We start from the raw sequence: 19,433 nt of genomic DNA, 5'->3' as shown, positions 1-19,433 counted from the left end.
CTCTCCACAGATCTCTCTGCACTTCCATTTCTCAATTCTCCGAATAGGTGACCCATGTAGCAGGAATGGCTGCTACAGGCTAGAAAAGCTGGTGCCATTATGCTGTTGTAAAGATGCAGGCATTATCTCACCCCCTGATTGGCTTCAGCAAGTGTTAGATGTTCCCATATAGATGTGGGAAAGGGATGCAAACAATGGGTGTGTAGAATGCCCCAAGGTGCCACAAATAGGCAGGCAGGTCTGATGTAAAGGCACATAGTCCATTGGCACAGTCCAAGTGGATTGAGGGAGTCCAGCTCATCAATAGCCAGAGGGGCCCAATGAATTATCTCCCTGAGAGAGGATGCCCTCTACTATATTTTCTCTTGACTTCACTTCCCAAAATATTAAAATACTGTTTGCTAGTATAATATAAGTGTTCCAATGAGTTCTCCTTTGGAAGTAGAATATTGCTTTCCTTTCCCATGATTGCTCAATGTGTATATGAGCTGACTCCATGTACAGATTGGTTCCATCTGACAATGGGTTTGGGAAAGACAGAGAAAGTCAGGGGGTCTGAGCCATAGCTGTCCTGGTGTTGTTAGATTCCCAACTCCCATCAGTCCCAGCCAGCATAGTTAATGGTCAAGAATTGTAGAAGCTGTAGTTCATCAACATCTAGAGCAGAGCTTTCCAAACTTTTCATGCTGGTGACACTCTTTTTTGACATGCATCATTTCTCGACACAGTAATTCAGTTTTACTAGGAAACTGGAGGTTAAATTCACCCCTTTCCAGCCCCGGGAGGAGCGTGGGGAGCGTTTGCATGAGACACCTACACACTAACATGTTACGACACACAGCTTGGAAAGCTCCGATCTAGAGGGCTGCAGGTTGCCCATCCTTGGAATAAGTCATCAAAGGGGTCATAATCAATTATATGTTGATTGCTGTTTTAACTGTTGATTATCTCTATACTGCATTCTACTCTTTTATTGTGGTAGCTTAGGACTTTTTGTGAAGGGCGGGTAATAAACACACCAAATAAAAAATTAAATAAATAACCTGATGCTGCATTCTTCAAGTAAATAGCTTAGTCCACAGACCATGAGATTCTTAATTTCGGGCTTGTGGGTTTGAGACCCATGTTGGGCAAAAGATTCCCGCATTGCAGGGGGTTGGCCTAGATGACCCTCATGGTCCCTTCCAACTCTACAATTCTATGATTCTGTGGTTGTGTGAACTGGAACTAGGAAAGAAAGAGAATCACTGATGCCCTATTCTTTCTTGGAAACAGTTATATGCATAAACTCCAGCCATGTTACATTTTTAGAGAGCCTACAGGGAGAAGGAACACAACCGCTTTCAAAAAGCTTATAAGAGACCTACATGGGGGTTGGGGGTGGGAAGGCACAGGAGAGTAATGAAACCAATTTGGGTAGAAAGAAACTAGTTTCCTTTCCCAAGAGGCTAGGAATGAAAAGATGTGCTGGTTAGTTATCCAGGGCACCTTCAAAAACGTAGAGGACACAGAGAAAAGAGGACAAGGTGGACACAGGAAAGTGATCTGCGAACATGGAGGGAAAGTACTATAGCAGAAAGCCATTAAAGTGGATGTTTCTTCTTTAAATATGCAATTTAAACAGAGCCTCACCACCTCCACCCCAGAGACTACAAAAAGCGGAAGCTCCCCCTCCCCCCCCAAATCATTTATTTGCTCTTCTGATTATTATATCAGCACAAGCATTCCTGCTTGCCAGACAAAACAATCCTCCTCTCCTCCCCTTATGTGCTGTTCTGAGGGTTCACCTTACTCTTCAGAAAGGATTTGGGAGAGGTGTGTGTTGGGAAGAGATGGAGAAAGCCCTGATGTTGGCTTCCACTTAATGTACTGGGTTAGCTGAATCTGGGCCATAGGATCTACCAGGTCAGCATGATGAGAAGGAATTCCACTAGATGGTGCATAACTGTGGAACTCACTTCTGTTGAAAACTCCAGCTCTGCTCAATGGGGCTTACTCTCAGGTAAACATGCAGCTGGAGGAGAAGGGGGAAGAGGCTGGAGAAAGAACTGTGAGTGGAGGGGTATCCTTCCCTCATCCCCTTGGAAACTCACCAAACCTACTGCACCAGTTATGTTAGGGCATTTTGTGATTTTATAATTTATGTGACTTTGTGCTCAGTTCATTCTTTTTACATGGCCTTTTATGTACTGTGGTAATTTATGCATTGTGACTTTGCTGTTGTTTTTATTGATTATAGTTTAGGAATGATTTATCGTAATGGTTGACAGTTAATTTCTGTTGAATTATTATTTACTGATATTTCGAGAGTTTATTGTATAATATATTCTAAGTGGAGAGTCGTACCTTGGATCCCGAGTGCCTTGCGAGTCAAACGTTTCGGCTTCCGAATGCTGCAAATCTGGAAGTGAGTGTTCCGGTTTGCGAACGTTCTTTGGAACCCGAACATCCAACGCAGCTTCCGCTACTTCCAATTGGCTGCAGGAGCTTCCTGCAGCCAACTGGAAGCAGCACATTGGTTTCCGAATGTTTTGGAAGTCGAACGGATTTCCAGAATGTATTCAGTTCGATTTCCGAGGTACCACTGTATTACTTTATTTTTTTATAAGTTTTTATTTTAAGTCATTTTTTAAATGACTTACTTGTATTGAATTAGACTGTTATAAGGATGTGTGATCTTTGTTGTGTATTTTGTTGTTTCTTCAGATTGCAAAGTGGCTTGTGTATAGCGATATAGAAAGGGAGTATACAAATTAAAAAGTGAAATGAAGAAATGCAGCGAAAACACCTGAAGCAGCGTTGGGCTTATTTATTTAATAAATTTCTACTGCATCTTTCTCCATCACAAGGAGATCCAAGGGTGGGTCACATAATAAAATCAAAATATGTTATAAATAACCATCACCTCTCATATAAATAAAACTCAAATTTCCAATGAATACTCCTGCAACAAGACAACTAGTATTGGCTGCATCTCCCCAAAACCTCTCCCTGCCAAAAGCTTGGACAAAGAGATGAGTTTTTAACTGCTGCCTAAAAGCAAATAAAGTTAGTGCCAGACTTGCAGTTAGCACTGGAATACTGGCAGTGTTTGTGCATGTGCTGCATTAACTGCAGGATCATAAAATCTTGTTATGCAGAATTAAAAATATTTAGCACAGGTGACTCGCAACTTAAGCACATTTAACCTGTGTGCATTCAGCTTTACATGCTTGGCAAATTTAATTAAAAAGGGGTCAGAAAGGGGGCAGGCAACAAGGGGGGAAAATCCTTGAACCCAATGTGTTTTGGACTATATGTGATTTTGGCTTTAAGCAATATCCCCAGAACATGACCCCAGCATAAATTGAGAGTAGTTTGTAATTACTTTATCGTGTTTTTTTGTAAAGAATGGGATAGGGACAATTTTGTACCCTGCTTCTCTGCCTTTTTAATTTTATTTTTAGGCTAAAGCGAAGTGAAAATCTAAATAATAAAACTCAAACTAAATTGTAGGGATAGACTGATCCAGGAAATATCAAGGCCAAATGATCCACATGCCACACAAGCACAGATGATTAATCAGCGTAATCCAGCTCATTGTGAAAAGACTTCTTGAGAAAGCAGAAGTGAGTGCAGCAACAGATTCCCGCAGAGCGGACAGCTCCAGCGGACTTAAGCATGTATCGTGGATTTTCTCCACTGCTTGGCTTTTTCAGAGATCTCTATCAAATCAAAGCTGCTGGGAAAGGTCATGCCAATCTATAATTTGAAAGTGCTCTCTCTTTTTCGCTTCTCATTTCCCTAACATGCACCTTCCTCTTTCAGGCCCCTGTAGACTGTGCTGTTTTGATTCTTAAAGTGATTTTTTTATTGCTGGCTGAGACTGCCAGTTTGGATTTAATTCACCCCAATCAGTCTGCCTTTTCTCCACCTCACACCCAGTGCCCCTCCTCCAATAGTAGGGTGGTCTCCATTTGGGGGGATAACAGGACATAAAGCTTTTACTCCACTTCTTTCTAACAAAAGTGACAGACTCCTGGTAGTATGTGGTTGCTCTAAGAGTGAGCAATTATGCAAATCAAATCAGGGTCTGAAAGGAGAATGGACCGACTTTTCAAATTTCTCCTCTTCCTGGTAACCAAAGCTTAAGGTGCAGTTGCCACCCTCTAGGGCAGGCCTGAACAACATGCGACCCACCAAACCAAAGGCAGCCCACCAGCCATGTTCTGGGGCCTGCCAGTTGCTTGACAGCCCCACTCCATATCTGCATTCCTGGGCAGGCAGCAATAACAGCCATAGTGTGCTGCTTGCCTTTGAGGAGTTAACACTGACTGCTTAGTTTTCCCATTTCTAACTAGAGCCACACACCCATGTCTGTCAAACATTTAGTGCGCACACACTAACATGGAGGCATTTAGCAAATTTGTTCACTGAAATTCACTCCCAGGGTTCCAATAAATAGTTCCATGAATACTGGTGCAAAGTGCAGTCTCCTCACCCCAGTGCTGTCTTGGAGGGATTCATGGCCACTGACTCACGGAGCATTGCTGGCTGCCACAAATTCTCTTGGAAGCCAGTGGGGAATATAGTGAGAGACAATCCTGGGACAGCGAGCTCTGCTGTCTGCATTAGCTTGATTAGCTCATGGAACAGAGTGTGAATTCCATGGGTAGGACACTTCCCAGACTCAAGCTGTTTGGGAAACCTGATACAAAGAAATCCATCTGATGGTAATCCTACTCAAAGTAGATCCACTGACTAACTTCAGTCCATTGATTTCAATGGGCTAACACTCTGAGTAGGTCTAGCATTAGAGTGGCTGGGGAAACCCAGCCAGATGGGCGGGGTATGTATGTATGTATGTATGAATGAATGAATAAATAAATATTACTATTATTATTATTACAACCCGCAGTTTCCTAATACAGCTACTTCTGAGAAAGTAGGCAAGCCAGGTGACTTGCGCATGACCCCAAAAAATGGGTGTCTTTTGGTCCAACGCTTTGGCATGAGCCAACTGATTTGTGTGAGAGTGAGACCAAAAAATAGGGTCTTTTGGTCTGAGATCCAATCAGAAGCTGCAATTGCTTCTGGGTTGTCCCGCTCAAATTGGGATGGTTTAGGGGTACACTGCTAAAATACCATCAGACAAACAACACAGGCAACCTGCTGCAGATGCTGCCTAGCACAACTGAAAAGGTTACAGCACAGCAGAAACTTTATGCAGTCATGAATGCCCGGTGTTTAGAAAAATGAACGAGACTATTGAAACATTAACATTTTACGTGCTGGAAAACCCCCTGCCTGAAAGCAAAGTAAGTGAAGAATACTGAGGGCTAAGCTGTGCATTTAGCTATGCATCTGTACATTTAATTGCATACTTAATCAGGGGTTTTGCTTTTTACACAAATTACCAGTATGAGGCCTTTCAACTAGGATCCTAACATAGTAGGGGGGCTTTAACTATTTACCCTCTTGCTGTGGTCCAGATCTGGACTGCGGCCCCTATGCCTACAACCGGAGGGTGGGGCACACCTCTTGTTCATGGTGGCTTTTCTTGTACAGTGGTACCTCAAGTTAAGTACTTAATTCATTCCGGAGCTCCGTTCTTAACCTGAAACTGTTCTTAACCTGAAGCACCACTTTAGCTAATGGGGCCTCCTGCTGCTGTTGCGCTGCCAGAGCACAATTTCTGTTCTCATCCTGAAGCAAAGTTCTTAACCTGAAGCACTATTTCTGGGTTAGCGGAGTCTGTAACCCGAAGCGCATGTAACCTGAAGCATATGCAACCCAAGGTATCACTGTAGTGCAAAACTGCAGCTGTGGGGATTCTGATTCCAATCAGGTTTATAGCTGGGGTGGTCTACCCCCTCAATACTACGCTCCTGATCTGTATCTGAGGACCTGCCCTGCCAATTTGTGGAAAAACAAAACCCTGCACTTAAAGGCTAGATGGGTCAGACTTGGTTTAAGGCAGTTTCCTGTGGTTTTAACAGCCCCTCAGGTTCTTTCAAGTACAAACTGCTGTGGATTTAATTAGCCAAGATATCTGGCTGGTACTGCTCTCCTGCTGTCTCATAGGAAAAATAGACACAGACATCACATCTTGTTTCATATTACATGTGAATGTCTGTCATCCCAAATTCTGTGGCTACGCCGATTATCAACAACACTAGCAAACACACATTATTGCTAATATTTTCCCATTTCTAGCCAGGCATAGGTGCTGTACAAAAAACATCCCCCCCCACAAAAAAATACCACAGACCCTGCCCACAGGTTTAGTCTAACAGCCACAATATAAAATGGGGAAAGGAGACAGGGAAGAAAAAGAAGGAGGAGAGCGCAAATGTGAGAGAACCAATTCTTATATACAATTCTATTATTGTTGTTCTAATGATCAGGTGGAATGGCTACTGAAGAGATAGTTCTGGGAAGTGAGGAGCCAAATGGCAATTGGGCCTGGCTAAGCCAATGAAGTGGGGCCACTTTGTCTTCTCCAGAGGCAGCCAAGTGAAATGACGACTAACAGATGACAACCCTGGGAGAGGAAGAGCTACATGGCAGCTGGTCCTAGTGAAGCCGTTGTATTAGGCTTTGCTGTTTCGACTCCTCCTCTGATGCAGCCGGATAGAATGGCTGCTAATAAAAACAAACACGTGCCATTTTTACAGGGAGCCTGCTGTGGAGATGCACTCACCGCATTTAGAGCTAAACACCATCTTCTCCCAGGACTGAGCTTAGGGGAAGACTGTTCTTCCAGCTTGCTGCAGAAGCCCAGCAATGACTGATGGAGCTTTATGTCAATCAAAAGCAACCTCTCAGAGCAGCAGTACAAGACTGTGAATACACTCTGTGAAAGCCTTTTCTTTAAAAACTTGAAAACAAACAAATCAAGCACCGGATGCACATGCTTGAGATTTAAGTAGAATGCCTGAATGAAGGCTGGTGGGGGAGAGGGGCAAAGGAGTAACAACAACCGGCTTCAGTTTGGATACTGCATGCGCCTCCTTTGAGAAGTGAAGGCAGGGGAGAAGCAGAGCTCACCCCGCAATAGAAAAAACTGTCCCATTCCTATGTGCAGGTACACCTGTATGCAACCTTAAAAGTACTAAACCCTGCTGCAGGCATCTCATGCACATTTGCCTTCCATAGCAAAACTACGTCATCCAGGAGAGCACAGTAGTGTGGCAGCAATAACACTCATATATTTGCCATATATATATATATATATATATATATATATATATATATATATATATGAAGGAAAGAGGCAAAATGAAATATCCACATGCATTCTAAGTGGGAAAGGGGATAGAGGGTCTATAGTTCACTGCTATTGCAAGTGCATTATCCAAACTGAATTAGGATCTAAGGGAGGACTGTGAGTATAATTGAATGAACACGTGTCTCTCTAAAAAAATAAATACCTATGATTTCTAGTTTGATGACCCACAAGGCAAAAAGGAAAGAATAGCATACATATTGCTCATCTGTGCTTTTGAAAAGAGGGCAGGTAGGAGGGGATGATTCATGGGGTTCAAACTTTTTAGTGTTAGCAACACACTAAAATGGTAGTAGATGATATATTAATTTACAAGAAAGTCTTGTTTCCAATATAGGAAGGCCTCAAAGAGAGACCTGTCTCTAATGGGCATCTTATGCCCCAAACTTACCTTTCGGTGCTTCTTGTGGGACATGGAAATTAAATTTCTTTTGGCACCTCCCTCCCAAGGTCTGGTTCAATGTGATAAAATGGTTCTGAGGCAGTGAGCTACTGAATGCTAGTTACTGAGAGAGCAGCAACAGGGAAGGCTGTCACTTTCATGACCTGCTTGTGGTTTTGCCAGAGGCACCTGGCTGACTTCTCCTGAAAACAGGATACTGGACTGGGTGGACCTTAATTCTGAACCTGCAGAGATCTTCTTATGTTTTTAGGACTACGCCTAGACAGCTATAGGTTTATGAGGAGCTATTTTCCCAACTACCATATCATACTAAAACACAACCAATGACTTTGCCTTTTCCGGAATTCCTTGCTCTGTGACACTGGCTTCTCCTACTCCCAATATAGTTTGAGGGTCAATTTCAGATGTTTTACAGAGCTTTAACTATTTAGATTGAGGTGTATGGGAGCATTCAAATCTAATTTCTCACTCAACTTTATTTTGCTGTAGAAAGAGTCTTATATCCACTCCTGCTCTCCTGTCACCTATCAGTTACCTGGTCCCTGCATCACCTCCTCATTTTTAAATGGTTTGCTAATGGGATATGTAATCTTGGGGCGGGGGGATAGAAAGAAGTGCTGTGTTTACATACATGATCCAGTGACTAATATTAACAGTATTATTGTAGCCTCAGGAATTGCATCTTGTGATCATAACAAACATTCAACAATAACTATTACTCCTTACTCAGAATTTAACAAGTGACATTCAGTTCTGGGGCAATGAGTTTTGCAGTAAAAATGGGGATGTATTTGTTTTAACCACACATTATGTGAGAGAGTACCACCAACATATCATAATGGTGCCCCCACAGCTGGTCCTTTGGTACTATCCATAATCAACTTCAGTAAACAAGAACTGTGTCTGACTCCTGGCTCTCTTCCCTTTCTCCAGAGATTTTAAAATCTGTGCTCATCTTCCTGGCTTCTTGACCTCACCACTCCTCACGCTTCTTGAAACACAAACTCAACATGCCCAGTCTCATCAATTGCCATTTACATGGCTGATCAATGCTCTCTCCATTACAGTGATCCACCCTCCCTGGCTACCAGCCAGTCTCCCTCCCTCTCCATGTCTCACCCATCCTTTGCCTTCTGCCAACTCTGCTCTTTCCTTTTAAAAGACTTCTACAACCAACACTGCAACCAGGCATTGCTTCTCTCCTGCTAATATTCTTTGTTTCTCCTAAACCTCTATCTGCTCCCAAGGTCTACCAGTGCACAACCCTAGATCACCTGGCTTCTGCATCCTCTCACATACCAGAGTAGCCTTCTGCTTCTTGGGACAGACATCTACAGTAGCTGTACAAAACCAGGATTATGTTAGACAGGTTGACACCACTAGCATCTGAATTTAAAAGGGCAAATATTATCAACTGGGGGAATCGGCAATGCCATTTCTTATGCAAAACCCTCTGCTGTTGCTTGGACTGCAAAACTAGACTGAAGCAAAACTGCCTCCTCCTTCTATGTTCCCACTCAGAGGCCATGAAACAAGGGGGACAAATTCTGAACTTCACTGGTGCTCCTCAGGCTAGCAGCTGCCGTTTTTATTTTCCTGTGATGCCCCAGAATTACACTACATCATGATGTAGAGTCATTTCAAGTGACATTGCAGGGAAAATGACAAATCTTCACTGGTGGCTACCATTAAAGTGTGAGAGGCCATCAAACTTTTTCACCTTATAGCTGAGAATTCTCTTTTTCAGATGCTCAGCTGAGCAGCATGCAAAACACCCCCTCTTACATTTTCATCCTTTGTCTAATCCCTGCGCAGAGCCCAGAACTGTTGTTAACAATCTCAGCCCTGAGCTCAGAGTCAAAGAAGGATGGGCTGGCTTTTTACAGGGTTGCTGTACCACCAGCTGGGATGCTAGAATGGGTTCTGGACACTGAAGCTAGTGGTTAGGAGCCTGTGGAGCCACCTGAACAGGGATGGAGGAGGATTTCCGTATGTTCCACAATTTGGAGCCACCTTTCCAAGTCTGCATCCAACAGATCATGATCAGATCAGGATGTAGATATGCAGATTAATTTGCATGTCTACTATTCTTTCTGAGCATGGTCTGCTACTACTCATGCATTTGCTGCTGTTTTTTCTTTTTTACAAAGTGGTCTGACCTTGCAAAAGAGCTTTTGGGCTCTTTCCCTCATTTTTTTCTAGCTGTTTGGAGCTATCTAGGACAGGCAGTCCTTGCTGTGCTCATCTAAATGTTTTAGGTAAGTGGCAGTACATTATGACATGCCACCATGGCTACCTCATGTTCCTATAAGGCTCCCCTGCAGAAGTAAACTCTCCCAAAATGGGTGCATCTCATTTCATTTCATTTCAATTCAATTCAGATTCTTTTGCTTCTTATTACAGAGTCTGCTGCTATGGGATAAAGGTACCTGTTGCTATTCTGGAATCAGGTGTGCTTGTTGTGACTCACGGAAGTTATCAGTCTCCTGTGCTCTGCAGCCTGGCTTTGGAAGACAGGGTCTTAGAACTGTACCTCCAGCAAAAAATGTATGTTGCCTCTTTGGTGTAGAGTGGTTTTATGTTTTGAATTCCAAATGATCTTATTTCCTAATGACAGGCAGACCAATCCTAACAGGAGGCCTCCTAAATTGCTCCAGGGATTCAGGAATCCCTGTGGCTTTAGGATTAATTCCTCTTCCCCATGTTGGTTCAGCTGTGACACTTGTGCCTTATCCACACAACCAGCCACCAGCTGTACTCAACGCTAAAGAGGAAAAAGTAAGGGACTGGGACTGGCATTTACTGACCTCAATTCAAGGTCTGGAATATAATTTGGGTGTGTGAGAGAGACTGTGCTGCACCTAATGCAATCGAACTATCCTCAGTAATTGCACCGTTTTGCCTGTGTGACCTCTTAAATCTCCACAACAGATACTGAGAAATCTCCACCACCACTGTCCTATGTTTCATTAACTATGTTATGAAACGTAGTTTGAATGGTCAGAGGGCAGCCAGTGGGAAGATCTGTTTTCTCAATTAAAATCTCCCAGTTCTGATCAGCATATTTACGGTATTTCCTAATGGGATAGAATTGTTATAGCTCAATGAGGATTCTGTGCATCTGAGACTGTGACTAAGGTGCCAGATTCAGTCTAGATCAGGGCTGGGGAATGTTTTTAAGCCCAAGGGCCATATTCCTTAATGGACAACCTTCCAAGGGCCACAGACCAGTGATGTGTGGGGCCAGAGGCAAAAATGGGTGGAACAACAAATACAAGTTTTACCATTAAACAGTAGGCTAGTTTCTACTTATCAGAATTCAAGGCCATCTTACAGCTAAGCAAAAACTATCATGGAGGGTATCAGGCAGGGCCAGTGAAAGGGGTGGCCTAGGGAGAGGTCCAAGGGCCTGAAGGGCTATATTGGGCCCCTGGACCTGAGATCCCCCCACCCCTGGTTTAGATGGAATGCTTCACAGTTTCATTCCAGAAACTGATCTCTGAATGCTTGGCTATGGGACAGATGCAAAAATTAATTTGCAGGAAAACAGTATTTACTACAGATGAAGCTGAAGCATGTTGGCGAAAAAGGGATATATGCATGTTTGCCGCCAACAAATGAACAAACAAGGCAGGAATGTGGCGAACAGGTCCTAATTCTCACGCCTAGGTTCATATTATACTCACCACTCCTTTATACCATAGAAAAAGCCACAATGTTCTTCTGCCAGCATTAGGCCAATGCCTGCCTACATTCATAACATACCAGAGATACTATCTTTTCAAATTACAGTCGTACCTTGGTTGAAGAACACGTTAGCAGTCAAATGTTTTGGCTCCTGAATGCCGCAAACCCGGAAGTGAGTGTTTGCGAACGTTCTTTTGGAAGCCGAGCATCTGGTGGGGCTTCCGATTGGCTGCAGGAAGCTCCTGCAGCCAATAGGAAGCCGCACCTTGGAAGCCAAATGTTTTGGAAGTCGAATGGACATCCGGAACAGATTCTGTTCGGCTTCCAAGGTATGACTGTACTTAAGTCCTTGTTTTTCTGCTTTTCTTGCTGCGGTACATTCTGCAGACAGAACCACAATACAGCCAGTTCTACCATTTAATATATTTCTTTGTAAGCTGCCTTGAGTCCCTCTGAGAGAAGAAGGCTGAGTATAAATAAATAACAATAATACTCACATCGTATAGGAGGTCAGTCCACCCTTCCATGGTGATACACTGGAAGACAGTCAGCACGGCAAACAGGATGTTATCGAACTGCGTGATCCCGTAGTTGGGTCCTTGCCAGTATTCTTCACACTTGGTCCCATTAGGGCAGAGGCGTGATGACGCGTCCGTTCCACATGGAGCTTCCTCCTTGATTTCATCTGTGGAGGGAGGAAAAAGAGACTCTCTGGTTATACTGCAACTGTGCCAGGCAGGTAATCAGGAGCAGGTAATAAAGCACATTATGGAGTGTTCAGTTGCTTGAACATTTGTTCAGCACCCTATTCATTAAAAAAGAGCCCCATCAAAACACAACTCTTTTAAACAAACAAAAACGTTATATGAAAAGGGGGAGAGGTGGTGATATCACAGGGATCAGTCAATTAGCATTCTCTGTACTTGGCTTCTGTAGAAACAGGTAGAGCTGTTTTGGCCTGAGGTCAATCTTGTAAGGAGGCTCACCACCTAACATGTGCATTTCTATCCAGTCTACATTTCTTCTCCTACACAAGTTGGAGGGGGGAGAAGAAACCCTGTAACAAGGAACTAATTAGGCCCACCAGTCACAGGTTTGGCTCAAGAGGCTGTTTGGGGTGTGCCTCACCCACCTTAAATCACTGGGCATTGGATATGGGAAAGGTGCAAACAGCAGCCACAAATAAATTATCAGAAATGAACTGTTATGTACTGAAGTTCTCACCCTGGGCCAGCAGGAGGATACTGTAGATAGTTATGCAAATGAAGGATCGAAAGTGACGTTCAGTGATTGGATAGTTTTAGAAAATGGCAACAGTTACATTTTCGGGAGCTCTATATAAGCAGGCTGACTATGCTCCTCAGCCAGTTCTGTTCCAGCTTACAAATAAAGAGCTGCTTTGGAAGAATTGCTGTGTCGTCTGCTATGTCTACCCACAACTTAACATGAACTCTTAAGTACACTCTCAAATCCTCCTTTGGAGACATGGCAGAGGAAATGTCTGATGTCACAGGAGATCAGGTGAAATCAGGTGATTGGCAAGTGGGAGTTCCCGTCCACCTACCAAAGTAATCCTAGGAGTGTTGACCCTTTTTGGATCCATCCCTCCAGCCCAAAGTGGTTCCTCACCCCTGCCCTAAACTTGCTCACTCAGTATATTCAGCCTGGCTCACTTAATCCTAGCAGAAAAAAAGTTTGCCTGATACCTATTATCCAGGGTCAAAACAACCTCACTGCCTTCTATGTCTGAGCTTGGGATGATGAGGATGAGGAGCAGACACAGAGAAACAGATGCTCTTTACCTACCTGTAATAATATCCTTGCAGGCGGTGTGAAATTTCCCCATATAAAATTCTAACCCTATGATTGCAAAAATAAGGATTGCAAAAAATAGGAGGAGGCCAATTTGCAGCAGAGGTATCATGGCCTTCATGATGGACTTGAGGACGACTTGTAAACCTAGAAGAAAAAGACAGAGCGCAGAGCAGGATTATCACAAGGCAGATCCATAAGTATGCATACTGTACTTAAATTTCAACAGGAGCAGGGAGGGACTTGACCACTGCTCCCTGCTTTGTGCAAATTCCCCCTAACCTAGAATTCACTCCCTGTTTATTGCATTCATAAGTAGTGGAGACAGAAGAATGAGAGAAAACAAATTCCTCATTCTGTACAGCATGTGGCTATAATCTATGACCATTTCTTTTTCTGCTACATAATATTTTCAGAAGAGGCCATAAGCCTAGAGGAAAGAGATCCTAATAAGAAAGAAGCCTGAACTGGCTGATATTAAGCAAGAGCCATTTTGGAAGGTCACAAGATCTTCCCAAGTATGGAATTTATGTGGATATTCCCAAGTCCCTTTTGATAACCATCTTGCATTGGAATAGCCTTCATTCATGCAAATTATTTCCAAATATCTCCCATGGAAACAAATGGGAAACTCCACAAGTTCTAGACATCGCTCTTAGCATTCAAGAACTTTGGAATAATATCCAATGATGCCATACTCCTGGCTGATGCTCTAGTTCCTACATGTAGAGCCTAGAGGAGAATAAGGGGTGGCAGTGCAATGCTATGTATGTTTACTCAAAAGTAAGTCCTGCTGTGATCAGTGGTGTTTACTTCTGGGAAGGTGTCCCTAGGATTAGGGTCTGGGTTTTACAGGGAGAGGACAGATTCTTTGATTAGGCATTGGGTTATTTATTTATTTACTTATTTTGTAAATCACCTTTCATTTGAAAATCACAGGGTGGTTCACAACATAAAAATAATATATGAGAATGTAAGGTACATAAAAAAACCAACAACCCTCCTCCCTCAAACACATTTTAAAAACCATAGAATGTTAATCAGCCTGGCTACAAAGAAACTTTTTTGCCTGGTGCCTAAGGAAATGCAATGAAGGCACCAGGCAAGCATCCCTAGGGAGAACATTCCACAAATGGGGAGCAACCACAGAAAAGGCCTGTTCTCATGTTGCCTCTTTAGGAAGAGGCACACAAAGAAGGCCCTCTGATGATGATCACAGGGTTCAAGCTGGTTCATATGGGTTGCATGGGAAGGCTGCAAGAAAAGTTGTAGGTTCCCAGGAGGTGGTGGGCAGAGGTTGATACTGGGGCCACAGGAAGACGAGAACCCCTGCCTGGGTCAGTCGTTATATCTTGTAGGAAGATGCTAAGGTGGGTGCTTCAAATAAGTTACAGGTGAGCTGCAGGACATGAAGAGTGCACTTAACTCACTTGGGATTCCCGACACTAGCTTTAGTGGCCGGAGCACACGAACAGCCCGCAGAGTCCGCAGGTCAAATTCGGTGCCGACTGTTGCCAAAATGCTGTAAGAGAAATAAAGAGGAAGTGTTGGTGCTGAGAACTTGGTCTATTTCAACAGTGCAGAGTAGGAAGAAAAGTAGATTTCCCCAATAACGCAGTGGAAATCCAGCCTGCTACTGTTTCGAAGGAATCTGGACTTCTCCAAAAGCATCTGGAAGTTAATTCTAAGGATGTCTGCACGATATACTCATTTCCTGAGGATTAATAGCAATCGTTCCTTTATTCTGAATCCACAATAACTAATAGAGGTTAGCTCCACCATTCCACTAATACACATTAATTGTATTAAAAGAGTACAAAAATACTGCAAATTTTAGGTGTGTCATTAACAATAGTTTCATGAACAGACATTAGGAAGCTTTCCTCACCAATTTACATGCCGGGAAGTTTCTCCTGTTGAATGTCAGGCTTCCATTAAAGGACAATCAATTCAGATGAGGAGTATAGCACCTAGGAAGTGGGATTAACCCCTTTCCTAATCACCATTTTATCAAGGAAAACCATAGTCCCCAAATTTCTATCTGGCCCATGTATCATTTATATGAAAGAATAGATTGTATCCAGGGACTGTTGAGTTGGAAATAGGTATTTGTTGGCTACTCCCACAAGGGAGGGGAACCCCTTGGGACTATGCACATCCTTTTTTATTTTATCTGTATGAAATCTTAAAAATTACATCTGAAACCTAGACTGTATGCAAAGACAAAAATCACATGTACCCACAATCAGGCAAGAAAGTATTACTGTGAACTGATCTACACATGGGTAAAGTTGTCAGTGAATACCGCAGTCACAGCAGCCTTACACCCCACCCCACCCCCACCCTCCATCTGCAGCAATCATAAGAATGGATGTTGCTGCATCCAATGTACACTAGGGGTCAGAAACCAAAGTTGTCAGTGGCAACCCAATTTGCTGGCAGAGAAACTTATGGACTGGAGTTCAAGAATTAGCCAAAATCACCCGCTCACGTCCCAAAGTGGCCCTCCAGGAAAACAGGTTGCTCTCCAGGGATGTACATCTTGGCCCATGCTAACATTTCAAATCAAGTAAATAAACAAAAATGCTTAACTAAGTGACCAATAGAGGGACACGGGAGGAGCTGTGGTCTAAACCATTGAGCCTCTTGGGCTTGCCGATCAGAAGGTTGGCGGCTCGAATCCCTGCAACGGGGTGAGCTCCCGTTGCTCGGTCCCAGCTCCTGCCAACCTAGCAGTTTGAAAGCACGCCAAAAAGTGCAAATAGATAAATAGGTACCACTCTGGTGGGAAGGTAAATGGTGTTTCTGTGTGCTGCTCTGGTTTCGGTGTTCTGTTGCACCAGAAGTGGTTTAGTCATGCTGGCCACATGACCTGGAAAAACTGTCTGTGGACAAACGCCGGCTCCCTTGGCCTGTAAAGCAAGATGAGCACCGCAACCCCAGAGTTGTCTGCGACTGGACTTAACGGTCAGGGGTCCTTTACCTTCACTTTTTAAGTGACCAATTGCACCGCAGACAACTTGGTTCTACTCCCCCAGTAAATCCTGTCCGTCAGTCCCCCAATAAATCCTGGCTACGGCTATATGCATGGCTGATGTGGGCCAACAACTGCTTAGAGGTAGGAGTTGGTCAGTGCAAAGAAGCCCTTAGCTTGTGTCCACTCAAAGATTCAGGTTACTTCCTCTCTGTGCTTTTAGGTAACAGACAACAAACAGACTAAATAGGTTCATTTAACAAGGTGGTTTCTAATGAACCAATAATTGCTTGCTTTTTTAAAAATGCTTTAAAAAAAATGATTTTATTAGCTGTTAACTGCCTCAAAGGCAGGATATAAATATTTTTTTAAAAATATGGGGGGGGGGGATATTCTGTTGCCATGGGCATAGAAAGCAACCCAACCTTCCTGTTTAAACAACACTTTATATATCTCTTTTGCTGACCTTCGTTTCTTTTCCAGCTAGTAATCATCATTCTCTGTAACTGCCTTCAGTTAATTTAATCCACTACTCCTTCCCAACAGCTGGGAAGGATCCCAAGAACTTTGCCTGCAATTGGTTTAGTGCTATGAAATAATATGATGATGGTTGTTATCATAATCTCTTCATTTTACTGCAATTACATTCAGGATCATCGTAACACGGGCAAGAGGTAAACACACCATACACGGCATAAATATGTGGCAAGCATCTTAGCATCCTTTCCCTGGTTTTTAGTTAAGCAGCCCTCCCCCCCACCCTTTTTCCCTGCCTTTCCTAACTTAAAAGTGGTTACATTTTAGAGGATAGTAATTGCGTTGTAATGAGATCTCTGGGCTCTGGAATTAGAAGTTATTCTTGCTGTGTTCCTATCTTTTTCTTATGGTAATTAAAAAGCTGACTCAGATGGGCTCAATGAGCAACTCTGATTAGGAACCACTTATCTACTCTGGCCATGTGACTCAGCAGTTGCGGGGGGGGGGGGGAGAAAGTAAGGTGTATGCCACAGTCTCAGACAAATGGGAAGAAAGATAAAGAACTCACTAACTCTAAACTGGCATAATCTGCTTTGAAAAATATATGGCACCTACATTACAAGGCAGCATTTTTTCCTGGCGTTTATGTGCAGTTCTCATACCCCAAGCTGAGGTGGGGGGAGATTTTCTGCCTAGAGACCCTGAACTGCAGGTAGCTCATACAGGACACAGAAGCGGGAAAACACGACGCAGGACATGTACTGAGCTTCTTTCCACATTTCTGCTGCAGTCTGCAGTATGAAACTTGTGGATCCTGCAAGCCTGATTTAGCCCACTGAGCCCCTCCAAATGGCCCATAAATGGTCCATTTTTAGCAACCTCTGCCAATCATATGACATTATGATGGTGCCAACTGACAATTATTTTGATCTGCCTCACCACTTTCTGTGATGTTCCTTGGATTAGACTTTAAATTTTTAAGTATTTTGCATATGTTTTACATGTTTTATGTACAACTGCCCTAAAACAAAGGGAGAATCAAATGCAAAGTACATTTGATAGTAACCCCGCAGCTTTTGCCACACCCACTACTGGAATGAGGAGCCCAGAGGGTTGGCCAGGTTTCAGTCTGGACCATGGACTGAAAGTGGTTCCCCACCCCTGATTTAACTTATGAAATTCATGAGCTTCACACACCATCTGTGGCCAACAGAACCAGGATGGGAAAGCGCCATATGTGAAATATGTAATGTTCACACATTACAGCAGAACATCCTTACCTTGCTATTATGAAGTGTAATGTTTCAACCTCCACTCTCCCTCCATCCTATGTATTGCTGTACTGAATATTTATTATTATTAATAATAAACTCTTATTTCATTAAAAAATCACATAAGCATTCCAGTTAATTATCATTGTGTGATATAGTACAACACTATATCATTATGTTAAACAATGATTTATTAAAATCTATTAATCATATATTTATACACTTCTCTAATTACATAATAATGGATTAATATAGAACAGAATTGCTTTGTAATTAAATAACACCAGTACAGTTCTTTCTTTTACAAATGAGCATGATTTTCAATCTTATATAACTTTCAAAACCGATTTCCCAATATTTTTATATCAAGTTTTAAGAGTCCATTATGAAATAAATTCACACTTACAAAGCACCTTTCTCATTATTAAAGTTTATTATAAAATACTTTGTGCATTAATATTGTATGCCAAATATATTTTCAATATTCCCCCACAGATGACTTTTGCTGTTTCTTTCAACATTTAGCTATCAATATCTGTGCTGCTGCCAACATATTCCCCACCATTTTCCTTTAATTTTTTTTGGTAATGCCTCATTCAGTTTTTCTGATAATATAATTGTGGGATCCATGATTAATTTATATCCTATGATCTTATCATTTTTCTTTGTAAGAGCAACCCAAAATTTCTCTTTTTTTATTTTTTACAAACCTACCAAATGTGCCTAAATTTCATCAACAGAGTGGGGAGCGTACAACTTTTTAGCAGCTGGTATGGGGTAAGGTATCATAAATATAAGTTTTCATTAAAAAATATTTGCTACAATATCCAAATTTTACTCTGAACCATCTTGGCACGTACAAATTGGTTCAATCTTGGATGGTGAAAATTCTGCCCCCCCCCCTGCTTTTAATACCTGACCACCTCTTGAATGTGTACCTGTTTTCATTGGACACGTCTAAATATCAGACCATAGTAACGACATTACTACCCTGACGTTAGTCAGAGTAAATAGTTAACTTTTCTATCTTTCAGTTTGCCTTAGGCTGTTGATTTTTGCCCCTCTTTTGCATTCCCAGCTGCTGAAGCACAAAAGACAGTACCTTCTTCACACAGTGCATAATAAATTTATGAAATTCACTTCCAAGTTATTTGGTGAAGATCTCAGGTTTTGTGGTTTTAAAAGGAGATTAGACAAATTCATTAACGATGCATCAGCGATTGACCATGATGGTTGTATGGCATTTCCATGTTTAGAGACAGTAGTCCTATGAGTTTCAGTTGCTGGGGAGACTGAAGCAAAGTACCACTTGTGATCTTTCCCAAAAGCATCTGATTAGCCACAGTGGAAAGTCTTTGTTCAAAGCCAACCAGTCTCTTCTTGTGTACTACTTAGGTTAGAGACATTCTGAAGTCACAATGACTCTATTGCCTACTAGCCTACATTTCTAGACTCTTCTGATTGCCATTCCTTCCTCTGGCAATGTTTAGCCCCACAGAGATCCACTAGGAAAAAATCCTCCCTAGTATTTGCATGGATAGA

General features: G+C 42.5%; 1 protein-coding gene across 15 annotated transcripts in view; it reads right to left on the bottom strand.

Moving 5' to 3' along the window:
* CACNA1A (calcium voltage-gated channel subunit alpha1 A) overlaps window positions 1-19,433 on the bottom strand; it is a 261,713-nt gene that overhangs the window by 127,080 nt on the left and 115,200 nt on the right. For all 15 annotated transcript variants that reach the window (XM_077924402.1, XM_077924392.1, XM_077924388.1 and 12 more), the window contains 3 exons: window positions 14,600-14,691; window positions 13,164-13,316; window positions 11,855-12,042 (listed from right to left, as the gene is read on the bottom strand). In XM_077924402.1, coding sequence (XP_077780528.1) covers window positions 11,855-12,042; window positions 13,164-13,316; window positions 14,600-14,691 — 433 coding nt within the window. The remainder of the gene's footprint in view (window positions 1-11,854; window positions 12,043-13,163; window positions 13,317-14,599; window positions 14,692-19,433) is intronic.

The sequence above is a fragment of the Podarcis muralis genome, chromosome 2 (assembly GCF_964188315.1).
Source record: "Podarcis muralis chromosome 2, rPodMur119.hap1.1, whole genome shotgun sequence".
Taxonomy (NCBI): Eukaryota; Metazoa; Chordata; class Lepidosauria; order Squamata; family Lacertidae; genus Podarcis; species Podarcis muralis.
The sequence above is the reverse complement of the archived record's forward strand: the minus strand, read 5'-3'. Positions and strand labels throughout refer to the sequence as shown.